Source organism: Carassius auratus, unplaced genomic scaffold, assembly GCF_003368295.1.
Source record: "Carassius auratus strain Wakin unplaced genomic scaffold, ASM336829v1 scaf_tig00007301, whole genome shotgun sequence".
In the NCBI taxonomy this organism is placed as follows: Eukaryota; Metazoa; Chordata; class Actinopteri; order Cypriniformes; family Cyprinidae; genus Carassius; species Carassius auratus.
In genome coordinates, this window is record NW_020523831.1 from 465301 (window position 1) to 493161 (window position 27861).

A 27861-nucleotide genomic window follows, 5' to 3' on the forward strand; every position below is an offset into this window, starting at 1 on the left:
CCTGATATATACTGTTTTATTGGGGGAACCTTGATACACACACATAAACAAAAACATGCAAAAAGACACAAGACAATATGTTTTGTTCAGAAACATCTTATTAAATATCTTTAGGGACATGGAACAAAACAATTTCTGCTGTTTCTACTTACAGGAGCTGCAATGGCTGGTCCAAGAATATAGCACATTCTGCCCTAAATATATATATTTTCATATATTTATAATAGTCTCAATGCATTGCACCTTTTTCTATTTAAATTTTTTTGTACTACTTTTAACATGAACAGGAAGTAATGTTAGAAAAATACAATATGAAAACAGTCAAGTTAACAAAAATATTCAAACAAACTTAAGATTAAAAAATACAACAAAAAAGAAAATTAGTTTTACTCAAATAAAAATGTAACAAATTGGTGCGCTTTGCAGCATGATGATTTAAGATAAGCACTTTCCACCCAACATCTTGTCTGTAAAAACTAAATATATATATATATATATATTGAAAACATATTATGATTCAGAGAAACTAAGCATATTCTTCAGATATATCCCCTTCAAAATAACTGAAGGGCTTATTTTCTTTGAAATCACATGCCACCATGTTATTAGGACCCATCACAAACTTTACATCAGTGGATACTGAAGTTCAGCACAAGAGCATCTATTTCCAAAATGTTCTCATATTCATCACCATATTTCGCATCAACAAATCTACCTTTTTTATTATTATTATATTATATATATGTTTTCAGTAATCCCCATCACTTGACAAATATTTATGCATGTCACTGCCATAGAACACTTTATGACTGACAGACAATTATACATCTCAGGATGTGAAAGGTCTTCATAAGATGTCATACGATAACATTTCAATAAACTATTTAAGGATAAAAGTTCGAGGAGATGAGAACTGACACCACTGTAAGCACTATCGGTGAGAATGGGAGAAGATTTAGTGGCAAACTGCACACTTTCTCACTTGCATTTACTTTGGAATCATTATAACACACTTTAGAGTGCTGAACGTTTTAGAAGATTATTTTAGGAACACTAAGTGTAATAGTAATGAATTCTTTAGACATTATTTGTGTTTTGACTCTCATTGATTTGAACTGTAGATCTCATTCCACTCATTTAAACATTCCCAAACACATTAAAAACACTCTGTCATGTGTTCTGTCCTGCTATAATGCACAGAAGTTCTTTTTAAATGTGTAAATAAGGCTGAAAACAAAGTAAGAGTTGTAACATTGTGTTACTAAGTGAAATGCTCCTTGCATAATTAGGGTTTCGGGTAAAGACTAATACAACACAAATCCAACATCGAGCTGTATTACAGGTCAGCTAGAAAGAGAGAGAGAAAAAAACATCTCAAACATGTTAGTTGGAATGACTCACTGAGGAAGCACCAGTTATGTCATAAATGTCAAGAATGTGGTAGTATAAAACGGCAATTTCTCAGCTGCAACACACACACACACCTTGTGTGTGCATTTCAAATCAAACTTTAGAGTGGAGAACTGCATCTTCCATTTCCTGCTTACAGGCAGCAAATGGTTTGCACAAACATAGTAGATGTAGTATATATAAATAAATAAATTACAAGTACAAATACCACCGTCAGATGGAGCTCTAAGTGAGATTATCACATATCAGGTTAAAGCACAACTGCACACTATTAAATCAAGAGGGCCACTGAAGTCACCCTTCCATGACAATAGAGTCTCCAATGATCGAATATTGGTTTCAATGCTATAACAAAAAAAAAAAAAAAAAAAATGCTTTGTATTGTACATGTTGTTACAGTAAAGATCACAAAATTTCTGTAAACCAAAGATGGGAAATGTGAATTTATAGTTACAACTAAATACTAATGATCAGAAACTGATTGTGATAATACAGTATAATAGGATTTGTACAGCTGAAGAACCTGTCAATGATTGCCCACTAAATGCCACCCATCCTCTTGGTGTTCAAAAACAAACCACATCTGAAGTGCTTGTGGGAATCTACATTATAAACCACTTTCACTTAACCAGCAGTGAGGAAGTGCCACCTATATCAAACAAAACTGTGGTTGAGCCAAAAGGAGGGTTCAGTCGACTCAATCGCAATCATTTCCCCACGTCTTTCAATGGGACTGCCTGAGTGCAACTATTCTCAAGTTTTTCCCTTCCAGTCTTCCTTCTTTTGAAGCCATGCACTGACAGTACATTCGATTTTCGTCTAATTTTACCTACTGCATAGCTATCTGCCTCCAAAACGTGCAACCACTACAATTTCAAGGTGTCAAATAACAGTATTTAAGAAGCTTAAGAGCTTTTAATCAAAATAGCAGCTAACTTACGATTTGGAAGCAAGACTAGAAGTTAAAGTAGGAACAAGCAAACTACATTTTGTGCGTTAATTCAAGCAATGCAATTCAAACATAAAGCACAATAACCTTGCATCACTATGTAAACCTTAACGATCTTCTATCTTCAACGGGGATCCGGAACTGCACCATGCATAATGCGAGTGTGAGCATGTCTTTGTGTGTGTATTGAATGTGAAAGTGTGTGATAGCACTCATTAGTGCCTCGTTTAAATTCAAACACCCAATTATCTACGAAAGGACGCTTTGTGCAGACGGAGCAGTGCAGGTCGAAAAAAAAAAGCAACACTGATATTGGAAATCCAGTAGATAATATATAGTGATTTCTCAGTCTCTGTACACATGTCCTCCCACACAGAGAGAGATGAACAAGTACAACCTGAATTGTATCCACTCGCGGTTCTCATGGAAAGACTTTCAGATCAATGCCAAAGCTGCTGTGCTGTCAAAGTTTTTAGAAGCCGTGTTCACAGCTAGAAACCAACTTTGGAAAACCTTGATGAGTCAATCAAAAAGGATACAGAGTTTTAAAGGATTGTGGGATAAAAGAGTTTAATCGCTGGCTGTTTAGTAAAGGACTGGACTGAAGATTGCACTGACTGGGTGGAATGGAGCATTGTGACTACTATCTAAAAACCTACACTATACCCCACTTTCTCCCAGTTCTGGCTTTGTTGGTATGTCGTCCTCTCTCCTGTCGTGGCGCTCATGGCATCTGTGCGTGAGGACGCTCCATGGGTAGCCAGCGAATGTGGGGCTGATTGGGAGGTACTGGAAAATGCGATGGCGCCGCAGGAAGTCCATACCAAAGGGAAGGTCGTAAGACTCCATTCTCTCCCGTTTAGATACACCGCTTCCACGATTCATCTTGCGTATGCCCCTTTCCTCCGGGGTGCCTGGAACAGAATAAAAAATTTTCATTTGGTTGAAAAGAAATCAAAGTTCTCCATCTTCTCCTGATTTTTCAGACAAACAGTGTTTTTTGAGTGTATTATGAGATTTGCACCTACCAGGAATAGTATTATCCAGCACAAACGCCACTGAACCTCCTACAAACATGGCAGTCGTGAGCAGAACATTCAGCACCTGATCTATCTGCACTATACCTACAAAAGAAGAAAAGAACATGGTTCCTCACTAGTTCCTCCAGAAGCAATAATCATTTCCATTGGGGTGAGTAGACATGTGTTTGTGTATCTACCAGTGACTAGCGGGTTCTCTTTGAGGTAGCTGGGCAGGACCAGGCCAAAGAAGATGGAGAAGCCAAGGACGAACAGATTGCGGGATGAGTTGAGATCCACAAATTGTAGATTGGAAAGGCCAACGGCGGTGATCATGCCGAATAGAGTGCAGAACAGCGCCCCCAGAACTGGGTCTGGCAGCGATGCGAAGAGAGCGCTGAATTTACCCACCATTCCTAGTAACAGCATCAGTGCCGCGCCATACTGAATTACTCGCCTACTCCCCACCTACACAATAAAACACATAGAGGGAAGAAACGACCAATCAGAGGATAACTCCTGCATAACAAGTGCATTACACGACTAGACACCAGAATATACAGCAACAAGTGAGATACAAACCTAAAAAGTCAGCTGAAATACACACTATAATTACAAAGTTTGTAGTGTGTAAGATTTTAGAAAGAATTATTTAACCTCAGTCATTTCTCCGGCCTTCAGTCACACATGATCATTCTAATATTACTGATTTGCTGCTCAAGAAATATTTATTGTTATCAATGTTTAAAATAATTGAGCTGCTTAATACTTTTGGGGAATACAGTCAATTTCCAGGAGGTATTGATATTTTTTTTTTATAAAATCAAAAGAGCATTTACTAGAAATAGAAATATACTAACATTATAAATATCAAGTTTTTTCAATTGAATGCATCCTTGATGAATAAAAGCATTAATTTCTTACAAAAAAATAAAATATGGACTGCTCTCTACATGTGCTTTTAACACCCAGGTCATAAAGCCAATATCTAATACCAGGGAGGCTGGATAGGAAAAGGTCCTACTTTGGTGATGCCCAGCACTCCAATATTTGGGCTAGAAGAAGTGGAGCCATTTCCTGTCCCGAAGATGCCATCGAGAACACAGGAAAGACCCTCCATGAAGATCCCTCTGAGAAAAATAATTTTCCAATTAGTGCATTAGGACAACCAAACATGCTAAGTGTCTTATCAGTTTTGATATGTGCAATTGTGTCCTTGTGTTGTACCTGTTAATGGCATGTATAGGTGGAGGCGGGGCACAGGAGAGACGGGCACAGGCGTAATAGTCTCCAATGGACTCGATGATGCTGGCAACTACAGCACTCAACATCCCAATCACCCCTGCTGCTGTCACTGTGGGCATCCCCCACTGGACTACAACACAACCATTCAAACAAAGCAACATGTATAATCTGATTAGGTTTAGCATTTAACAAGATTTACTGAATATATTATATTCACTACACAATTTAGTTCTCAATGTAATTATCAGTTTAAATGTAAGAACTGATGTAGTTCATCTATTATAACATAGTGAGCTGCCTATAAGCCTCCTAAATGTCATGGAACCTCATATGTGACCTAATTGGAGCAATATTTCTTACCACACTTAACTTGAATTACAAATTCAACTATAAAATAAAGTTATTACACATTATGTTAGAATAATCTTTTGTTGTGCCTTAAAGAAACAAACTTGTTTTGATGTATAGATATTACATTTAAAGGTACAATATAACTACAAATGTGTAATTAATAGGAGTAGATAGGGAATTACATATATGTAAAACACTCTAAAGTTAACTAGTTAATATAAATGTATATGAGAATACTTTTTTTCCATTTAATTGTAATTAACATGCAAATAAGCTTCCTAAAACATTACATTCACTTCACACACAAAAAAAGAAAAAAAGAAGTACTTCTGGAAAAATATAATTTTTAAAAGCATGCTAATGTGTACTACTTTTCAGAAGGGTTGGCCTTAAGAGGTGCAGAAATATGGGCAGTTCGCTAGGTTTGGAAAAGAGTAACACACTCACAGGGGTAGGGTATCTTAAACCAGGGGGCGGCTGCCAGGATGCCCTGTCGGGCGTCTGTTCGGGCGTAGAAGCCATATTTGTCCTTCTCAGGGGGAAACACATCAGTCACCGTGAAGATGAAACACAGAAACCATGACACAAGGATAGCCATGATGATCTACAGAGAGAAAGAAAGAGAGATAAACCCAGCTACTTAAAACAAAGAAACAACACTGTTCTCATGCTAATTCCTGATGAGTAACGCAGACTGCTGAACACAAAGCCAGACATGTTATCCAACCTCCTCCACTAGCCTTCAAACAAGCAGACAGCACTGCACGCTGAAACTCTCTCACGATTCCTCATCAAGGATCAATCTGTGTGTTTTGGCTTGCCTCTATCTGCCTCCCACACTCACTTTCATTGCCATGTCATTGTCTGCTGTGCTCCCATTAAAAACACAGGCCAAAATGATCTCATCTCTGAAACAGCATGGTAATTACGGCTGTCATCAGAGCTAACGGCAGATTAAGAGCTGTGCCAACACTCTGAAAATGCCACCTCACGCTCCTGTGAGCAGGAGACACCAGACTGCTAATGAAAATGAGAATTCCTTTATGAGAATGTGGATAATTTTAAAGTGTAAATCAAGTGTAAACCGCAATACACTGATTATTGAGATATGTTCAACAACTTTACCTGCCAATATATTTAAAAAGCAGCATTTGCAATTAAACAGAAATTCAAATGATTGAATTTGAATGATGATCACTTGAATGTAAAAAAAATATATATTTCTTCTGCTATGAAAATCTGGTGTTTTATCAATATTTTTTTTTCCATAATTGGCACAACTTTGGCAACAGCATAAGCAAGCAAGCAAGAAAATACATAAATGTATAATTCATTATTTTTTAATGGGATGGCACTGAGAAAAACAAAAATATACATACATACATATACACACACTTATACTATACTGTCTATACTATTAAATACTATACTTAATATACTATAATAGTTTTTTTTTTTAAATCACAATTGCAACTTTAGCAGCGAAACATTTATATGGGCTTTCACATAAAAAAAAAAATATATATTTCAGATAATAAAAAAAGTGAATTAATTTTAAGAAAATACATCAATCCCTGATACAAGATTTATGTATAATGAATGTTTCCCTGCATTATTACAGGAAGACGTATAATGTGATTATCTACTGAGAAAATGATATATATATATATATATATATATATATATATATATATATATATATATATATATATATATATATATCAAATAAAATAATATAATAATTCTATATAATATAATAATCATTTTCTACATCCTTATGTGCTTCCCTATTCTGTTTAAACTGTGTTTGTCTTGAATGAATGTGGAGAAACTCACTGGGAACATCTTGAACAGCTGCAGGCGATAAGACGTCCAGCCTTTTTTGTATTTGTAGATTGGGAGCGGCAACTGGATGTTACGCGCATACTGAGAGAACAGCAGCACCAGGAATATGGTTCTGTTTAACAGAGGGCAGAGAGTTTATACACTGCATCCACTGAGCTACAGTTATCGTGTGTGTGTGTGTGTGTGAGCTGTACTCACAGCATGGCTATGCCCCAGTGTTTGCCTGCTCTCTCTCCAGCCGCCTGGAAGCCCGAGAGCCCAATGAGAGTGACAGTAGGAGTGATGGTGAGCGGGCCGATGTACTTCAACAGGATACCTGGCAAACCTAAGGCCCCTATGATCACCTCTATTAGAGACGAGACGATTATAGCACCCTGGATCTACAGAGACAGAGAGGGAGAAAGAAGTTAACTTAACCTAAATCTGATCATCATACAAATAAACTAGAAGAAGAAAAAGATGGATCTTCAAAAAGCAGTTAAAGGTTAAAAGGGATCAAGGATTGAAAAGTGTCATTGACAAAGACCTCCAGACAGAGTTATGTTCTGTTTAATCTAATTTAGCTCAAGTTGCTTTGTCTGCCACACCAGAATCAATATCAAATCAGTCTATGCAAAACTCTCTTAAAAGACTGAGAAAGGGATAGTTCATCCAAAAATACTAATTCTTTCATCATTTATTCACTCTAATGTCATTCAAAACGCACAAAACTTGGAGAAGACTTAAGATCATGTTAAGTCCTCGAATAAAAGTCTGAAGATTACCTGTCTGTTCTCAGTCGTCTCCTTCAGTCTTGTGACACACACAGAGTGAGTGTGTGCAAAAAAGGAGCTGTCTATAGTTATTACTGATTCAGTTTGTACTTTATAGTTGTTTCATTTAATCTCATATTACATATACGTTATTATATACTTGTGTATAACAACTACTCATTTACGGTGTATAGCCTATAATATATACAATTTTTTTTAAATCTTTATCCAAATTGCTCTATTTATTTTTCACTGATCTTTACAGAATATTCACTTCAACACACAAATCATGTCCTAATTAGTTTTTACTGTACATTGATTTTAGCCCACTAAATAAACATTTATGCACATAGTTATTTAAATTATATGAATTTTTTAAACGCAGTTTCCAATAACTCAAATTACCCGAGTCACTACATGGTTTATTGTACTTTTAATAAATAGTAATCACATTTCAAGATTTTAATTAACCATACAAATGTAAAATATTAGGAAAACAATTATTCATGTATTTAATCCATTGTAACATTAAATATTGATGTAAAGATGATTTTACCTCCTTTTTATTTAAATTTACGGTGATTGTGATTCTATAGATTTTTTTTTTAATATAATTCAGGGCCTTTATTTATAGCCACTCTGCCTTAATTTGTCACCTCATTTTATTTCATTAGTTTCTCACCATCGGTTCCTTTATTGATTTTTACATTAATGTTCCTCATTAGATACACATTCTGTTCTTCATTCTCTTTGTTTGAACACACCTCTCGTATCCTGGGGTACCAGATGTCTTCTGTGTGTGGCAGCTCGGTGGCATTCAATAGAGGAACAGCTGCAGAGACACAAGACGATCAGATTAGCAGTTTTAAGTGTGACTGAGAGGGTACACCTGTGTGTGTGTGTGTTCAACAAGTACCTGTTGCGTTACATTTCCACTTATCCAGTGAAAGGATGGCTCTTGCTGGGGCTAGAAAAGCAAAAGCACTAGCCTGGAACAATGGAAGCCTAGAGACAAAACACACACAAAAACACAATCATTCACAAGAACAGCTTGTACTAACACACACACACACTAAAACACTCATGCTCCTTAGAAACATCTGTCCTCCAAGACAGGTAATGGTCACCAAGAGGAGCTCTTAACCACATCACGAGGCAGTGATCAAATCATTCTGTTTAGTGATTTGTCTGTAAATCACTCAATTATAATTATAAAAGAACAACTGTCAAGAACACTGACATATATTTAGGCTCAGGTAATCAGACCTTTGACTAAAGACAAGATCAGGTGCTTATGGCAGCCTATTTTGTCCAAAAATAGACTATTTGACTGACATGTAACACCAACCACTTTACATGGGGTTTAATGCAGTCATTCTCAACGGAAAATAACAACAACAAAAAACATAATTGAAGCATGTATTCATTTCTAATTTCTATTTTAGTTTGAACATTTTTCATCTTATTTACCTTGAAAATTTATGAAAAGGTGGTCTGGGCACCTCAGCTTTAACCACTAGATGTCTCCAGACAAACTACTGATGTGGGCTCTGAAGTCTGTTAGTTAAGACTGCTGCTATATCAAATTATGATTATAAAAGGCCACTGATTTTCAAACTCCTTCTCATTTTCCCCCCTTTATCTTTGCTTAAGAACACTTGATGCACAGAGCAACAAAGATGGGAGGAGGGTCATCATGACCCAGCAATGACAATACACCAAGTAATATCAAAAGGACCATGTTTTACATAACCACAACTGAAGAGCACAGATCCATTTTAAAAGGTTTGCCCCCTTGTGTGTCTAGATAAAGAGAATGTTTAAGGTCAAATCATCAGGTCTTTATCCTCTACTCAGTGGAAAACTGTTCAGTCAGATGTAACAAGTATCAGTAAAGCTCACATACATTGAATCAGCACAAAGGTCTAACGGCAACATTCACCCGATTCTTCCCACTCTTATCTTCTTCTCATTTCCTCTATTTTCAGTCACACGCTCGGGTTTCCCTGGAGACAGCATGTGCCACGAGCAATTGATGTCAAAACAGAGGGATCACATGAGCAGTACAGACATCAGACGACCCTCTTATTCAAGGGGCAAAGTGGCCACAAAAGAACATTGAGTGCCAGACACAGAACAGGCAAAGGCTAAATGTCTTTGACATGAACAGCCTAAAGGATCAGCTCTCCACAGATACACAGCCTCCTCCACCTCCTCCCGCAATCTACACCACATAAGACATCACTGCCACTAGCTTCCCTATTGGGGGCTTTATGTCATATCAGTGTTGTGACATTAATTACATTTAAGCGAAGTGCAGCAGCAAAACATTAACAGTGGAAACAGTCTCCTGAGAGGCTGTGATTGATGAAGTTGTATATGTTGTTTATGGGCATAAACAGACCCAAGGACTTAGATAAGACATTGACGCACTATTTTTTTTTTTTTTTTTAAGGGATCAGAATGTACTCATTTGTTTTATCAAATGCACTTGATCCTTATTCAAAGCAGAGGTGAGGTGACACAAGGGTCATGGAGCCACTGGTCACCAGATTGGTGACTGATCCACTCTGCATTTTATGGTTTGCAAATTCTATGTAAATTCTATGTAAAAAAATATTTTTAGCACATTAGTGAATCATGCTTTTGTTGAATATTTACACTACAGTTTACAAGTTTGGGGTTGGTAATAGGTTTTTGGAAAATAATCTTGTATTCACCAAAGCTTAATTTATCTATAACAATTTAAAACACTGTTTTCTATTCTAATATTTTAAAATGCAATGATGAATCAGAATTTTCAACATCATTACTCCAGTGTTCAGTGGCACATGCTCCTTCAGAAATCATTCTAATGTGCTTATTTGCATTTTTGACTTTTTTATTGATGTTGATAACAGTGCTGCTTAATATTTTTTGTGGAAACCATGTTTCATTATTTAAGAATTCTCTGTTGAGTAAAAAAAGTTTGAAAGAACAGCATTTATTTGAAATACTTTTTTTGTAAAAACAAAACAAAAAACAGAGTGAGTAAAGAACCTCTATCACAAACACAAAGATCGACAGATGACCACAGCTTAAACAGAACGGACCCATTTTCTCCAGTCCAGACCTGTTGCATGAACAACTGATGTTAGATTTCTTAAACAACAAAAAAGCTGTCATATTCTCGATTTCTCTTCCACGTTTCCATTCGATCTCCTCTTTCATAATAAAATGTGGTCAGCTTTGTGCAACTAAGAGGGTTGAGTGTCATTAAAACGAAGAAATCTTTTCAAAGAAATGTAAATACAGTGAATGTAAACAAGTGCTTGTGTCTCATAACCAGTGGAAAAACTCTTAGGAATGCCCTTCCTCTTCACAGAACTGAGAGAAATATTTTAATCAACACTAAATCTAGGTTACTTCCACTTTCAGCAAGAGGAAGGAAAAAGACAGGTGAAAGCAAATAAAGATTAAAAGAGTTAAAATCTCTTAGCATTGTACTTTAGAGTAATATTCACACGAATATGAAGCACATGCCCAGACATGCCAATAAAAGTACATTGATATAAAATGTAAATATATGATGCCAACTTCTGTCTTCTCTGAAGACTCTAACCTTTTGCTTTAATTACATCTTTCCAATAACTGGAAACGCCTCAATATGTGAGGTCATGACGTTCATGCACATGTTCTGACTTGCTTATCCCATGAACATGAGTGATGCAGTGTTCAACATGTTCGGTCCATCATGATGTGCTAATAATGCTCCCACACTTTTATCAGGCATTCAATGCATTTTATACACTGCTTTGCTGAAGATTATCTCACGAGCACCACTTCATTTCAAATACAATGTCAATTATGATGACGAGCCAGTGAGAAAGCAGAGATTCTTCACAGCTGTCTTTGCTGTGGTCAGAATGTTCAAGATGTTTATCATCTTCCATATTTTCTGGGAGTGAGCAAAAAGAGAGTGAAGCAGAAGCAGCACTTGCTGAACTAAAGTGCACTTGTAAAATAAGCCTGAATCTAACATCCTGAAAGTAATCAATAAAACCACCCACACCCACCCACACCCACTCCCACACACACACACACACACACACACACACACAACATACTGTGTGCGCAAAAAATGTGAACAACAGATGGGCTTCTGCTATATACTGAATACTTTTATATGTTGTGATCAGAATAACATATGCCTTTATTTAACTTATTTTCAAAATAAGTGAACTTTTGAGATTACTTGTAATTTAGTTAAGTCCACTTACAGTGGAGCATTGCATGGGATTTCACCACGCAGGCTGGATGCGAACCTGTAGTTACCTGAAAAAGTGGAACGAGATGCTGAGCTGCTCAGCGCATTGGGAAACGTCTTAATCGTGACCAGCTGTGAATAGAGTGAGTGAGTGAAGAGTGAAGTGACATTCAGCCAAGTATGGTGACCCATACTCAGAATTTGTGCTCTGCATTTAACCCATCCGAAATGCACACACACAGAGCAGTGAACACACACACACACACACACTGTGAGCACACACCCGGAGCAGTGGGCAGCCATTTATGCTGCGGCACCCGGGGAGCAGCTGGGGGTTCGATGCCTTGCTCAAGGGCACCTAAGTCGTGGTATTGAAGGTGGAGAGAGAACTGTTCATGCACTACCCCCACCCACAATTCCATCCGGCCCGAGACTAGAACCCACAACCCTTCGATTGGGAGTCCAACCCTCTAACCATTAGGCCACGACTTATTGTGTGTAACATGTCGATAGAATTGACCCGGAGGTAATATAGCCCCATTCGATGACGTCATCTGTGCGCACCTGCAACACGGGGCTATAAATAGATAAGCCACAGGTGCATCATCAGGGGTGTATTCCAGAAAGCAGGGTTAACTTACCGTGAACTAAACCCTGAACTCTCGGTTGATTAACCCCAAACCTTGCTTACTCGAGGTATGTGGTTCCAAAAACATGTCCGGGAGTAAGTTCATTCAACTCAGAGTATGTTCCTGGTTAAGACTCAAGACATTCTCAACAGAGCAACGAATCGACGAGTCACTATAGAAATGGACGCTAAGAAAAAGCGCGCCAAGCTGTTTCTTTCTTGTTCTTTTGTTCATTAGTTGTTTACCTGCTTAGTGCATATCGCCACCTTACTGATGGCTGTGCAATCATTTAAATTTTTTTTCCAATCCTTGAGAACGTAAATTGTATTATTAGTTTTATGCTAATTATACATTAAGTCATATCAGATATGCATTTTGATTTAGAATTCAGACATTATAGAAAATACCACTCCATGTGTGAGATATAACATGTAATTAATAAAATATATAAACATATATAAGTTAAACATTACCTTGTCATATTGTTTTATAATTTATGCATACCTCTTAATACATAATTTATAGATCATTATTATATATGCCAATTAAATAAATAATCATATTAGAATAATAATATTACCTTATTTATTACTTATATTAGCGCTTCCTCATTAACATATCATATAATATTATATATATATATATATATATATATATATATATATATATATATATATATATATATATATATATATATATATATATATATAAATAAAATAGGCTATATTACATATTGTAATAATCTATCACCCCATTGAAGGCTCGCTGTAGTGAACTAACCCTGGAACATAACCTGCTGCGGGTTGAAGAGACACTCGCGAGCTATCTTCTGCCCGAATCGGCATCTTCGATAAAGAAACTTACCCTCCCCACTAAACCATGTAGAGTAACATCATCACTAGTGGGTAAAGCTTACCAAGCTGCAGGTCAGGCTGGTGCTGCGCTGCACACTATGGCAGTGTTACAAGAATACCAGGCTGACCTGTTGAAGGCCATGTTGGCCGAACAGAGTGTGGTTCTTGGAGATAATACCTCTCCTCAACAGCTCGCCATGGGCGATTCCAGACAGGATGGACCTTCTGTCTCAGGCAGAGGGTACAATATTCCATCCCAGGCCCCACCTGTGGAATCTTCATGTTTGGCCCCTGATGGGTACCAATTGAGAAACACTGGGCTTTCAACAGATGTTATTGAGACAATTTTAAGTGCTAGGGCTTCCTCCACTAGACAAATTTATGCCAGTACATGGGGTGTTAAGTGGTGTGTTTTACACAATGTAGATCCAGTCAATTGCCAGATTGCTTCAGTTCTGGACTTCATGCAAGAGAAATTATCAACAGGCACATGCCATGCCACTCTTAAGGTTTATGTGGCCGCTCTTTCGGCTTGCCACGCCTTGGTTGACGGGGCACCACTCATGAGACACCCTCTGCACTCTCGCTTTCTTTGTGGGGCCAGGTGACTGAGGCCTCCAGTAAAAACCAAGATCCCTTATTGGGACTTAGCTATAGTTCTCGAGAGTCTGGTTGAAACCCCCTTTGAACCTATAGAATCAGCGTCTGATAAACTTCTGACCCTAATTTTTTTTTTTTTTCTCATGTCAATAACTTCCTTGAAGAGATTAGGGGATTTGCAGATTTTGGGGCTCTGTCTATCTCTCCATCCTGCTTAAGACTTTGCCCCAGGAATGGTGAAAATGATTTTGCATTTATTACCTGCCTAAGGTTCAATTTTCGGCTGTTCAGCCGGTCATTCATCTGGGTATCTCGTTCCCAATGCGCTGAGCAGCGCAGCATCGATTATAGCTTTCGAAAGTGAGCGTTCCCTGTTACTTGACTATAACCTTGTTCCCTGAGAAAGCGGAACGAGATGCTGCGCTGCTTTGCCATGCTGAAGATGACCCAGGACTGCTCTTCAGACAAAATATCCTGATGATGCACCTGTGGCTCATCTATTTATACCCCCGTGTTGACATGTTACACACAATATTCACAGCTGGTCATGATTAAGACGTTTCCTAATGTGCTGAGCAGCACAGCATCTCGTTCTGCTTTCTCAGGGAACAAGGTTACAGTCAAGTAACCCGGAATGGTATCTTGCATTGTCAACATGGCACAACCACAAACTTAAGAAACAAACAAACAAAAAAACACTCTTACCGGCAGCCAAGAGTGGTCTGCAGCAGGGTGGTGATGCCCACACAGAAGAAAATGGTGCCAATAAGCTGACTGGTTGCCCATTGGTCATATCCCACACACATGGCTTCAGCAAGCAGGAAGGGCACAGCGATAGTTCCACTGAAGCAGGTAAGGTAGTGCTGAGGAAAGAAAAAATATATCAGTATTGTATCTCTTATCTCTGTAAGGGAGAACATCAAATTATAGACCTGCACTCCCGCAGGACTACTGCGAGACCCGTTGGACCCAAAGCAACAGAGTGTGTGTGCGCGAGACGCAGGAGAATAAAATGATTTGTGGGACTCACACAAAAAAGAAATATATATAAAATAAAAAAAAATCTTTTATAGCACAAAAGTTGTTATTAAACAAATTAATATAAAATAAAAATAATTAAAAGGTGCAAACAAAGGCAGAGTTTCCATTTATAACGTGTTTGCAGCGTTGAGCAATGTAGTCAATCACAGACATATCTGTTGATTTCTAGAATGCTATTGCCATTCAAAGGTGTTTGAACTGAGGTGTTCATCTAACAAAGATGAACTGAGATTTTGTGGGACAGAATCCTGCGGGAGCTAGACAGGATGAAAGAATCCATCTAACAGGTCTCTACATCAAATCTCACACAAGTCTAGGGTAAAGTGGGTCAATGTCAAAGGCCACTGCTATAAATTTTAGTTGAGTGTCACCCCTTAAAATCTAGTTTCACTGTTGAAAGTTGAGGGCCACTGCTTCAAAGTCTCGGATCCCTGCTATGAAGTCCAGGGTCACTGCATCATTACCTTAAAGTCCAGTATTCTCTGCTGTAAAGATGAGGGCCACTAACTGTTCACTGTTGTTAAGTTGAATATTACTACTGTGAAGTTGAGTATTTTGCTTCCAAGTCAAGGTTTCACTGTTGTAAAGTTAAGGGCCACTGCTTCAAATTCCATAATCAATGCTGTTTACAGCAGTGATTTTTGAGGCCCACTGTTTAAAGAAGAGTACCACTACTTCAAAGTTTAGTTTCACTGCTGAAAGCTGACAGTCAGTGATTCAAAGTCTGGGATTCATTGCAGTAAAGATGAGGGTCACTGTTTCAAACTCGAGGGTCAAGTTATAAACCCTTAGTTGAGTCATAGGTTGTATATGAATATCTTGAATGTCTGGGGCACATCACTCTATACTTGAATGTTCAAGTCCACATGTGGCTGTGCATATGTTTGTACCTGTAAACCTAGGAACACACACAGGTACCAAGGTGGTGTGTCCTCTATGGTGTATATCATGTCCATTCTCCTGGCATCAATGCTGTCTGCACTGTCCACAGTCTCTGATATGGAGCACTGAAGGGGAGAGGAAACAAGACACATGGGATTCAGGCTCTAGGCTGTTCCTATGGTAACAAATCTCTATTACAGAGAAGTTTAGTGAGAGCTGTACACTATAAACAGCATCAGCACACACACACACACACACACACACACACAGAAAAATGCTGGCAATTCAAACCTACCAGCAGGAAATCAGTTCCTCTAAGCAATTATCCTGAAGTGAACTCGAACTGCTAAATAAACTCCATTCTAATCTTCCACATTACTATAAGAGTTATTCTGTTATATCTTAAGTATGTTGCAATGGAAAATACATACGGTACTTGTTTTAACAATTTTATTAATTTAAACACAATGCAAAGATACAGTACAGCCATGAGAGTCTTGTCTATGTCTTTGAAAAGTTTATTCTGAGATGCAACAGTTATTTTTCCAATTATCAGACAAATAATTCTCATTTCATATTAGTGGGAACACAGCACCAGAGAGAACTAGACTGAGAAAGAATCCCAAAGTGTTGCCAGCTGTATTAGAGGAAAACCCTGAGGAAATTCCATTGGTTGTTGTGACCTCCGAAATCCCTGTTCCCTCTGTGGTGGAAAAGTGCCGAGTCATAATGACTGAGTCATTACAGAACAGGACGGATGAGCATAACCGGTACGAGCTGCCCCTTGATTTAAAGGTGACGTGTGTAATTTATATACCAAAAGCATCACACAAAAAACTCACTTTGTCCTCAGTCTGGCTGTCTTTAGCATAAATGGCCATGAGCTGCGTGTCCTCTGCGTCCTGATCTCCAGGGGTCTGCACGGCACCATTAACCACCTATCAAATACACAGAGATTAGCAAACATCACATATTTACCAAGTAACAAAACAAAAGGAAGTAGGTGACAGTACCTGCAAACTCTTCTATTGTCATGAATAAGGATAAAATGTGGATGTGGACATCTTGGTAAGAAATTAAACATTATGTAAGTGAGTTTGGCATAGGAAGGGTTAAGCTTCCAGAAGCTTTGTTCTATTAGCCAAATTCAAATGCCAGGGTTCCAGTGGCGAGTGCATAGTTTTACATCACATTTCATGATATTACATCCCCACTCTCACAAAACATGTAAGTCCACTAAAGTTCAGCAGGGCATTCATTCAAATTTCAGAGACAGGGTTATTAATATATAGTAAGTGAGGGAAGATTTCACCAAAACAAGGATTACATGAGGTTAGTCACGTTTTTGGTGGTTTCTATTTGTAATGATATCATACTAGACAGAAGATTTATGTGGCTGCACAAGAGTCTTTCAAACAATAATTATACAACGAAATGACTCATAAGGACTAGTCCTAGAAAAGAACATACTTCACTAATAATTCATGACCAGCAAACAAACAAACATTTATGTATATTATGTAATTGCATTTAAAGGAGTGTTGGGCATGACTAAGGGAAACTTGAGTCTTGGCACTTCTTAAAATGACTGAACAGATAAAGTTACAAACAGCTGACCAAAGTGGACCAACTGATAAAGGGTCGCTTCTGTGGAAAAAAAGATAATATCTTAGCAAGTCTCTTACATCCTGACATGCTTATAAATGTATAAATATGCACATTTAGCAACAAAAACTTTAATTAGATTGTTTTGTTTAACCTTTAGAAAACCCTTTCCTGCAGTGGTGAGAGAACATGAACCTGAGGTGCTTCCATGTTACAAACACAAACAACCTGTATAATTAAAGTAGCAATGTTTGACGATATTTAGTTGTTAAAATAAGGTAGAACAATTAAGCATTTATTGATGGTTATGTTCCTAGCATTTATTTATGAATAGATTATTCTTCTCTGTTAATTCATGCCTGTTTATAATAGACGAATACATGTAATTTTATACTACAACTTGAAATGTTGCAGTATTAAAAATGCATTATTATAAAACTGATAGTTTAGAGGCTCAGCAAGCCTGTATATATTTGATCAAAAACACAGTAATCACTGTATTATGGTAAATCTCAGTTATCAGCAGCCATTACTTTAGCCTTCTGTGTCACATTATCCTTCAGAAATCATTCTAATATGCTGCTGATTTGCTACTCAAGAATTTTCTACTATTTTCAACTTCAAAGGAAACCTTATGTATACCATGATTATAAAAAGTTGTTTGTCATCCCTAGTAGCTTATAGACACTTGAAACAGGAAATTCTAGAAAGCCAGCTTTTAAATGGCAATTATTGGAAGTAGCAATTTGCAAACCACAGTGTCCTGCTTAAAGTACACATAACCAGCGTGTACTGTAGAGTCACTGTAATGACAGGCTAAGAGGCATTGTTTCTGACCCTGTGATTAGCGTCATTCCGCACAGACAAACACACACTCACTGGGATGGGATAGAAGTGTGCACTATGTTTGTTCTCCTCCTCATATTTGCCAGGCTCTGTGCTGGAGTCCATGGATTTGGAGGTGGTGTTTTTACCAACACCCATTCCTCCGCTTTGCTCCTCTGCCTCGTCCTCGTCTCCCTCTGGCTCTGTTCCTCTCTTCCAGTCCCTCTCACGCTCTGGTAGAAACACTGCTGCTCTGGCTGTCAGTACACTCTCATGCTCCGCTGATTGGCCAGACAGGTCATCTGAGGTCAGAAAAAAAAACAGAGCAATGTTGTTCATGAACGAATTAAAGTGCTTGATGACTTCAATAAAAAAAAAAGTCATAAACCAATATAATTATCTTTTTAAATCTCATTAGGTTTTTGTAAAAAAAAAAAAAAAAAAAATTGGAGTTCAGACTTATTTTATGGAGGCAAAGGCAGAATGAACTAAAAAATGGAATCTTAAAACAAATCCAGATCTGAGACTATTTATCAAACAAATAACGGTTTATAAACTCACATCGCACACTTAACGGTGTGATTTTGGACTCAAACGTCCATTTTTATAACAATGATGATGAGTGATAAGATGTCTACATTTATGGACACAAGCAACAGAGGATTTGAGAAACTTGTGATGAAGTAGAGAATAATAAAGTTTAGGGAGATGAAAAAGAAAGAAGTTGGGGGGGGGGTAGGATGATGGAGATAGGATGGGTGAGATGGAAAACAGAAGTGGAAGGAAGGAAGACAGCGACTGACTGGTGAAGGTCGGTATGCTTTATCACTGGACGCTGTTGATTTTGGTAACCGTCAAATTCTGTTGACTTTTCTTGTGGCCTTGGGCCAGCACCCCCGCTATTACTGACAGCACACCACCAGCGGCTGATTCCCTCCCCACACTACCCACGATCCCTCAGCAGCCTTGAACTCCAGGACAATCACATCTTCATGGTATCTAGAAGCATCTGGGTCCACGGATACCCCCTCAGCGCTACACATGCCACGCCAGACTCTTACACGTGTCCAAACTAGCAACGGTCAAATTTTCTCTATTTCTTGCTGTGTAACCATGCGTAATGGTCCGAAACCCAAATTCTCAAAACCCTACATTAAACATGAAATAATTAAATAAAATACAATTACACAAACATTACATTAAAATGTACCTTATTATTATTAACAGAAATATTTCATAGATATGGATCAGATATTTAGCAGAAAGTTAATATATAATCATTATTATTTTACATTTAACATACATATATTATATATATACACACACACACATATTCAATTCAAGTTTATTTGTATAGCACTTTTTACAATACAAATCTTTGCAAAGCAACTTTACAGAATTTTCTTATATATATATAGATATCGGTGACATGCTATTGATCTTTATTTGGAAAGCGGGTGTCCTAGTGCGGCTGGGGACAGTAAAGAAACAAGTACCTAGTTCACACATCACTCCCACCAATCAGGTCGGCCGGAAGCATCTGTGTGAGGGGTTCAACTGGGAGAAGAGAAGGACAGAGAGAGGATGGAAAAGAGAAAGATGGAAGAAAAGAGGCAGGGATATAGAAAAGGAGTGAGGGTAGATAAAAATAAAGTTAGAGACAGGTGTTAATCAGCAGCCATACAAACACAAGCCATTTCATTTCTATTTGATCATTTAAACTATGCTGTTTAATTAGCATGCTGATATTCTGAATGTGCTAGCCTATAAGCAAATCCCTGCCTAATACTTGACAAAGCTTTAACAAATGTTGCCGGTTTTAAACAAGTTCAGCTCTACCAACATCTGTGGCTAAAGTGCAAACAGCACGAATTTCAACATGGGTAGCATGTATTGTGCATAATTGTACTATTTCCCAGAGACTGTCAGATCAAATCAGTATTGTGAAAACTTTCAGAGATGGCATGAGTGATTTTGCACTACTGCGTCTTCTCTTTTCAGCAGAACACAATTCAGTATGGCACACTGTTTTAGGTGCACTCACAGCCAAATCAGGCAAACCAACTTGAACCAGCTGCTTAATCTGTATGGAGAATTGAAAACATTTTAATCATGCGCCTGATCAAAAATCATGTTATCGTGATATCTGGCTGTGTGTTGTCAACATGTGTACGTGCGTGTCTGCCTGTCGACACACAGACAAACAGAGTGAGCTGTCGGCTTTATCAACATTCAGCTTTACTGCTGTTAGTCATGACCCATCAGGCATAATATATATGTCCTCGTAATGCGATCATCAGTGGATGGTCGGTCCAAAAACAGCAGGACGAATCCATCCACACTGATCTGGCAGGAGCCCTTAAGGTGGAAAAATTCAGTGCCACAAAAATATCTGACTAACAGAGCTGAGGTGTGTTCATAAGATCACTGCTGGATTTCGAAACAGAAACCTTAAACCTGGAGATCACCATCTCACTTATTATTCAATTATTACTGGAGCAAGACTAAACCAACAAACACAACACTGCTTTAAGACACTAGCTCAGGGGATTTAAGGAAGAATTTGAGGTGCTTTAAAGATCGTGGAGAGACACTACTTTCTAGACTTTTATTGTGGAAGGGAAATACTGGAGTCCAGTCAGAATGTTTTGTAATATTTCCACAACAAATGTTTCCACATTGGTGACCAGCGTGTGAAGCACATGCTTAATTTTGCTCACCCTTAATTATCTCAGAATTACAGCTCACTGATGTTTAAACGGTTAGACAACCTCTTCAAAAGCACATTTATAGACAAAACACACCGAGCTCATTTCTGTCGCAGCTTTAATGATGAAACATCTGCTAGTCAGTCAGAGGTTCAGATGTGGAGGTTGCAGAACATGACAGATCATCGCTGTATTTAGCATAAAGCAAACGTTAAAAGTTTCACTTTTTCTCATTCAGATAGGTCAAAATATTTCAAATAGAATTCATTCATATTAAGTGTAACTTAAAGTGTTAATATACTTTTTTGGTCCATTGTAAGCCAACAGTATGTGCAATACAAAAGTTTGAGGTCAGTAATACCATAAATGTTTTTTTTTTTACGTTAACCAAAGCAGCATTTATTTGAAAATACAGTAAAAAAAATTTTTTTTACAATTTAAAAGAACTGTTTATTATTTTTTTTTATTAAAAAATATATAAATATATTTTATTTATTCCTGTCCAATCCAAAGCTGAATTTTCAGCAGCCATTACTCCAGTCTTCAGGATTCTTTGATGATTAAAAGGTTCATCTAGAAAAAAAAAACATTTATTTGAAATGGAAATCTTTTAAAACAAATTAGAGACAAAGTAGAGATGGTGTTTACTGTCAATTTAATGAGTCCTTGCTGAAAAAAATAAATAAATATAAAATCTTTGACATTTTTGAATGGTATAGCGCATGTTGGAATTTTTTTCCCTTCATGATCGAATGTCAACCATCCAGTGTTCGTGGAACTGAAAGCAGAGCTGGTTTGACAATCAATCCAGAGAGAATTCACTAGAACTCTGTCATTTGGCCGTAGAGCAACATGCCACGTGAGACAAATACAACTCATCTGATTTCACACACATTCACAAACTCATCTAAACTTCCTCTGAAGTCTTGCGAAGACCATGCTGAAAAAAGTAAAATTAGAGTCCTAGAACCCCCTAAGTTTCCACCAGAGGGTGCTAAGGGGTCCGAAGTTATTTTTACACAGAAAATAAAAATCGTACAAAACATTTTTTAACAGTAAGAAATATGATAGGCTGGGCTCTAGACTACTGAGCTGAATGTAAACTTAAAACATCTCAAGATAAATGAAATAATAAGAAAATCTATATTAAGTGTTTTAAGGGCTTCAAACTGAACATCTCATGGCTCAGTATCTAATGGACTATCCATCACTGCAGTCACGTGCTTTTCAGATGGCCAACTCCTGTAGTTTGGCATTCTTGATCTTTGGCCTTGGCTAAACCAGCTGGCCACACTCTCTCTAGCATCAAAATCTTCCAGACTTGGCCGTCTGCACGGATTCTGATCATCTTCCACTGTGTCTGAATGAGGGACGCTCTAGTGTCTGATTTAAGCAGCTAAACAGTCCCTAAACAACCTATACTACTGTTTCAGCTATTAAAATAGTTAATCAGTGATTATATTTCATTTGATCAATTTAGACTTTTCAAATCACGACTTGCCTAACATAAAATCTACAGATATAAAACAGTTCAATCATATAACAATGTTTGAACGTTAGACCCAGGAAAATGTGCGCTAGATCCAATAGTTTGTGTGGAGACGCTTCAGGACATGTAGATGCCAGCGTGTTCACTTGCATATTTCCAGTGGATACGACGTCATTTTTGCTCATAATGGTAGGAGTAATACATCACTCACAATAACAACAAAACGTTGTGCTTTCTCGTCTTTAACAGGAGTACAAAATGAACTGAAACTCAGTGAAAACATGCCTCACAGACATGATAAATATCTACAGAAAGCTTTAAGTGACTACTTAATGAAATAAAACAAATAAACAACAAAAACTCTTTCAATAGAACCATAACCCGTAAAGATGCACTTCTCTCTAAAGATGCGTCTAATGAGGAGCAACTTCATCCTAGCGACACAGACTCAGAAAACAATACTCATTCAAATATCTCCTTACTATTTTCCCTGGTTACATTTAGGGTATTACTTTTGCCGGTGCTTTGCAAGCTTAAGCCTATTGCGCGTATCTGAACGCAGAACTGTTCAGTTGCGCTGCTGCTGCGGGACACTAAACACTGTCGAGTCACTCTTGACATTGTTTCCACCAGCGCGACAATTTTGTTTCATCACTAATTAATGGATGTCTAAAATATAAGAGTAAGGAGAAGTCTAAAACAAGACTGGAGGCCCGGTCCGCGTCTGAACTACGACCCGATGCCCGGCTGCTTCTGTCTAGCACTATTGTTTACTTATATATTAACTGTGAATTTATTTTTGATATTAGTTACAGTTTTTCACAAGTAAAAAAAAAGATAATAAAAAATATGTATTAATTTAAATGAAAACAGAACATTTCAAATAAAAGCCAATTCAAAGTGTTAATAAATTATATAATAGTATATAAACAATGAAATTTCACTACAAGCTTGGTTTCCTCCCAGAAAGAGGACACCTTTCCACACCCATGACAACATATTCTTCCACAGCCCTGCAGGAGCCTGACACCACAGGACCGCTGCCCCGGGGCAATGCAAGAGGACTTCTATTCATCACAGTGCACCCCCGCAGGGGAAACTGTTGAGCTTCTGTATAGTGAATGACAAATTCCTTTAGAAATGAATATATCCACATCAATTAAACACAAAGAGGCTTCACGGGAAGGAAGGGGATATTTGACTCGACGGGGATCTGAAGAGCTTCTGTCAGCATAACAGTGAGGTCGGCCCCAGATTTACTGCAGTACAGCAGGGGAAATGTATAGGTGTGTATAAATATATATAAATATAAAAGATCAAGAAATGTGCCACAATTAAATGGTGTTCAGTAAGAACAGGCTGATATAAATCAAAATAACTGTGTTTCAGGTCTTAGCTTTACTAAATGAGTTTAAAAGGAAATTTAATTAAGGAATAATTCACACAAAAATAAAAATTGGGTGAAAATTTAATCACCCACAGTTCATTTATTAATTCTTCATAGGAACACATTCTGAAATATGTTTTTTGTAGCTACTTGGTTTTTTTTTTTTTACTTGTAGCTGTTGCAAGAGTCTTCTATCCATAATATTGATTTCTTCAGTGAAAAAGTCGTCTGAATGATGCATTTTATGTGGTCTCTTTCATTTCTGAAATTAGTCAAGGAGCTATTTGTCACTGTAAATAGTTGTGGCCTAACGATGTGTCACATATGTGTGCTCAGCATGTCTGTGAGGTGCTATAGTACAGATGTCATGTATGCAAAAGTATGTCAGAAGTAGAACAGGGCATCAGTTTACTGCCAGGGATTTGACAGAATCACTGATTATAATGGATTCTATTATCTTTTGTAGCATCACATCGGGCCAATGTTAGCTAAGAGCTCATGTTTTTCTTCAAATGTATCTTACTTGATTCAGCAGTTTTCAAGAGCCCTGACTCATCGTATTATGCAAACTAAAAAAAAAAAAAGAAAAAAAAAGTTACACAAAATCCCCTGTTAAATGGAGTTAAATCTGACAATGAAACTGCCTTATGGGACATGAAAAACCCGAAAGGGTGCAGCAAATGAATAAAATGAGCTTTCTGTGATAATAAACCAGTGACATAAGAGAGAGAGAGAGAGAGAGAGAGAGAGAGAGAGAGAGAGAGAGAGAGAGAGAGAGAGAGAGAGAGAGAGCTTCCAGCAAGGTGTGATGTCCTCACAATTATAGCAAACCGACAGGATAATTTTTCAAAATATCTTCTTTTATATTCCATGTATGTCATACAGGTTTGGAATATCATGACAGGGTAAATTAAAATGATGGCAGAACTTTTTTGGATGACACAGATGACAAAAAAAGAAAAGAAAAATAAGGTATTATTAAAGCCTTACACTTTCCTGTATTGAATCATTAGATACAGAAGTATTGATTTAAGCCAAAGTTTAAGCCTAAGGGCTGGGCTCATTCAATCCGAATTTAACGTTTGAGTAATCAGCATAATCTTTTTATTTTTTCAACGTAACTGCTCTTGGAAACGAAGTTTATGCTCGCATCCATCAACTACCACGACTCTTATTAAAAACAACAGCTTGTTCATGCTCAGTCTGTAAATGAAAAGAAAAGGCTTACAATACAAATGTTTCCTCATTAAAAATCGAAAGAGACAGAAAAAGAGAACAGAGAATCAGAAATGGTTTGAAAAAGACTGAAACAGCATGAGCGAAAGTGATGATTTTTTTTTTAGCTTCAAGGGACTAAATCCCATTTCGTCAGTGATCAGATGACTGAGAAAAGAGAAGAAAAAGAGGAAGAAAGCCCTCAAAACCCTATTGTTTTTCCAGTGGTGTATTAGACAATGTTTTGTCATGTTAATTACATGGTTCTCACTTTACTTAGTAAAGCTCAGAGAAATCAACACGGTTCATTGTCAGTTTCATAAAACAATCCATTTCTCAGCATAATTGGATTGTGAAGAGCAACTTGTGCGGACAAACGCTATTTCAACATAAAAGCAGGAGAGAGAAAAAAAGATTGAATTCAACCCTTTATGCACAAAAGCTAAATAAAACATATTTATTATCAGGTGAAAAATACAACTATGAGGATCCATTGCCTTTAACAATATTCAGACAGGTCCAAACCAAGCACAACAGATTTGTTTAAGCAAAGTCTTTCACTCAAAAGAGTCTTCTGGTGCTTGATAGCCTGTGCTATAAAATACAGCTGCCACAATCCGGTCTGTGTTCCTCTGAGCTACATCTGTTTATCTAAACTGTTTATGCAGTACTGGATGTTGTACAGTTTATGTTGCATTAAAGGAATGGCTCAAAAAAGAAGAATCAATTTTCTTCTCAGAAACATTTGATATGTAATCTTATTTCAGGCATCATTTACACAAATACCCAAAGTGGCATTGACACTGTGAATAACTCCTAGGCAAATATCAAAGAACAGAAAAAAAGAATGAATCACAGAAAGATGGAGATCAACAGATTCCCTTCATATTTTCTATGCATAACAGCATTCTCTCAACAATTTAGCATTTTAATGTACAATTTTTTGCCAACGAGACCCTCATCACATAGTCCCATGTTATCAAGATGGCCTGTGGAAGGTTTTTGCTCTACAAGGATCATCATTTTATTTATGAAATTATTCAGAGGGGAGCACTATTATAAACATAAAGCATATACTGCTGCTCAAAAGTCTGGGATCAGTATGATTAATGCTTTTATTTGCAAGGACATGCTAAATCGATCAAAAGCGACAGTTAGGACATTTATAATGTTACAAAATATTTATATTTCAAATAAATGCCTTTCTTTTGAAGTTTTTATTTTATTTTTATATATATATTAATTCCCTAAAAATAGCAGCACAGCTGTTCTCAACAATGATAATAATAAGAAATGTTTCTTGAGCAACAAATCAGCATATTATAATGATTTCTGAAGGATCATGTGACTGAAGACTGGAGTAATGATATTGAAAATTCAGTTTTGAAGGTAAAAAAAATCCAAATTGTATTAATATTTCACAGGATTGCTGTTTTTACTAGATTCATTATCACATAAATGTAGCATTGGTGAGCATTAAGAGACTTCTTTCACATTTTTTTTTTACTGACCCCAATGTTCGTAGTTCATAATGTTACACAAGACCTTTTGAGACTTAACAAATTTACAGGCCTCAGACATCAGAATTTCATAATATTTCTGCTTAAAAATTACTCATTTGTCCAAAGCAATTTACATTAAGCCCAACCAAGAATTTTTTACTATCCCACATCACCTACTACTTAGAAAGCATTTACAGTTGAGCAATCACTAAAGCACCATGCACCAATTACCAAAACCATTCATGATATTTAATATGGCACAAACAATAAATGTCCAGGTTGCATAACATGAGTCACAGATGATGACATCAGGCATGAACCTGCTCACAACTTCCTCACATGCTTCACCAATCTATCACATTATTACTAACCTTGACATACCTCTCAAAGTTAATAAAACAAGCATCCCTTTATATAATCAACCAAGATAAGAATGTTTAATATTTAAACTCTCATATCATCAGGATACATAAAAGAATAATAAGTCTCACTGCTTTTGATGGGCATACCATATACTTGATACTGTGTTGCGTTTAGTTTAATTAAACGTTACAATTGAACCTAGACTTGTTTTATTACACCTTAATTATATGGCGAGGGAAATCTCTCTCAAACCAGACAGGCTTAAAGCACGTGGTCTTTTTAAAAGAGCCTGCAATTCAACATCTAACGCTATGGCCCAAGATCAATGAGGCTAACGCCATCCGTATTTCAAAATCATGTCTTATATACACTCATAAACCAAGCACAAAAACTGTACTTGATCATCTAACAGCATCGCCTTTACTGTAGATAAGAGCCAGACTTCAGCACAGCTGCATCGCATCTCAGGGACTGAATCCCGCGGTACTGATGGGATGCGACTAGGACTTTATTATCATCCATTTTTTTTATTATTACGCTTATTTGAGATTAAGAAAAATCATATTTGCAATTTCAATAGAACACGTGTGTCATAAAACACACTGAATCGTTATTTCTCACCTTTTCGGGAAGAAAGAAAATCGTTGTCCTCTTCTGTTATTTCCCCGTTTGTTCTTTCGCGGCACCTGGAGTGTCCTACTTCAGCACTACCGAGGGTACATACAGAAATAGCGACTTTCTCTGACCAAACACCTTCGCTAGAGTCTTCTGGCTAGACTGGCTTATATGATGAGCAGGAGACAAGTGGAACGAATTTCCCCTATTATATAGCGACACACGGATATACAGACGGCACACGGGCACTGTGGCATTTCAACGCATGCTCAAAACAAACCCTGAGGTCGTAACGCTTATAAGCCCCGCCTTCTGATGACTCTCGGCCA

At 37.3% G+C, this 27861-nt stretch overlaps 1 protein-coding gene across 2 annotated transcripts; it reads right to left on the reverse strand.

Moving 5' to 3' along the window:
- Positions 1 to 27817, reverse strand: LOC113071424 (solute carrier family 23 member 2-like). 2 transcript variants are annotated; one of them, XM_026244771.1, is made up of 16 exons: positions 27539 to 27817; positions 19750 to 19810; positions 18308 to 18555; positions 16666 to 16761; positions 15832 to 15948; positions 14606 to 14763; positions 8488 to 8576; positions 8336 to 8403; positions 7018 to 7199; positions 6811 to 6931; positions 5422 to 5578; positions 4606 to 4753; positions 4403 to 4508; positions 3579 to 3846; positions 3388 to 3483; positions 1 to 3273 (listed from the first exon to the last, which is right to left on the reverse strand). In XM_026244771.1, the coding sequence occupies exons 2-16, from the start codon at positions 19760 to 19762 to the stop codon at positions 3020 to 3022; spliced, it is 2121 nt and encodes a 706-aa protein (XP_026100556.1). In that variant the 5' UTR covers positions 19763 to 19810; positions 27539 to 27817; the 3' UTR covers positions 1 to 3019. The 2 variants fall into 2 exon arrangements, with proteins under 2 accessions (XP_026100556.1, XP_026100557.1); XM_026244772.1 differs by lacking the exon at positions 19750 to 19810 and having other exon boundaries at positions 27539 to 27816.
- Positions 27818 to 27861: the final 44 nt, after the last annotated feature.

Bases quoted from the DNA above. Each gene is read 5' to 3' on its own strand.
- LOC113071424 (XM_026244771.1), bottom strand. The intron at 15,949-16,665 runs GTGAGTTTTTTG...TCTCCCCTTCAG, and splicing joins ACAGCCAGACTGAGGACAAA to TGCTCCATATCAGAGACTGT. The intron at 3,274-3,387 runs GTAGGTGCAAAT...ATTCTGTTCCAG, and splicing joins GCTGGATAATACTATTCCTG to GCACCCCGGAGGAAAGGGGC.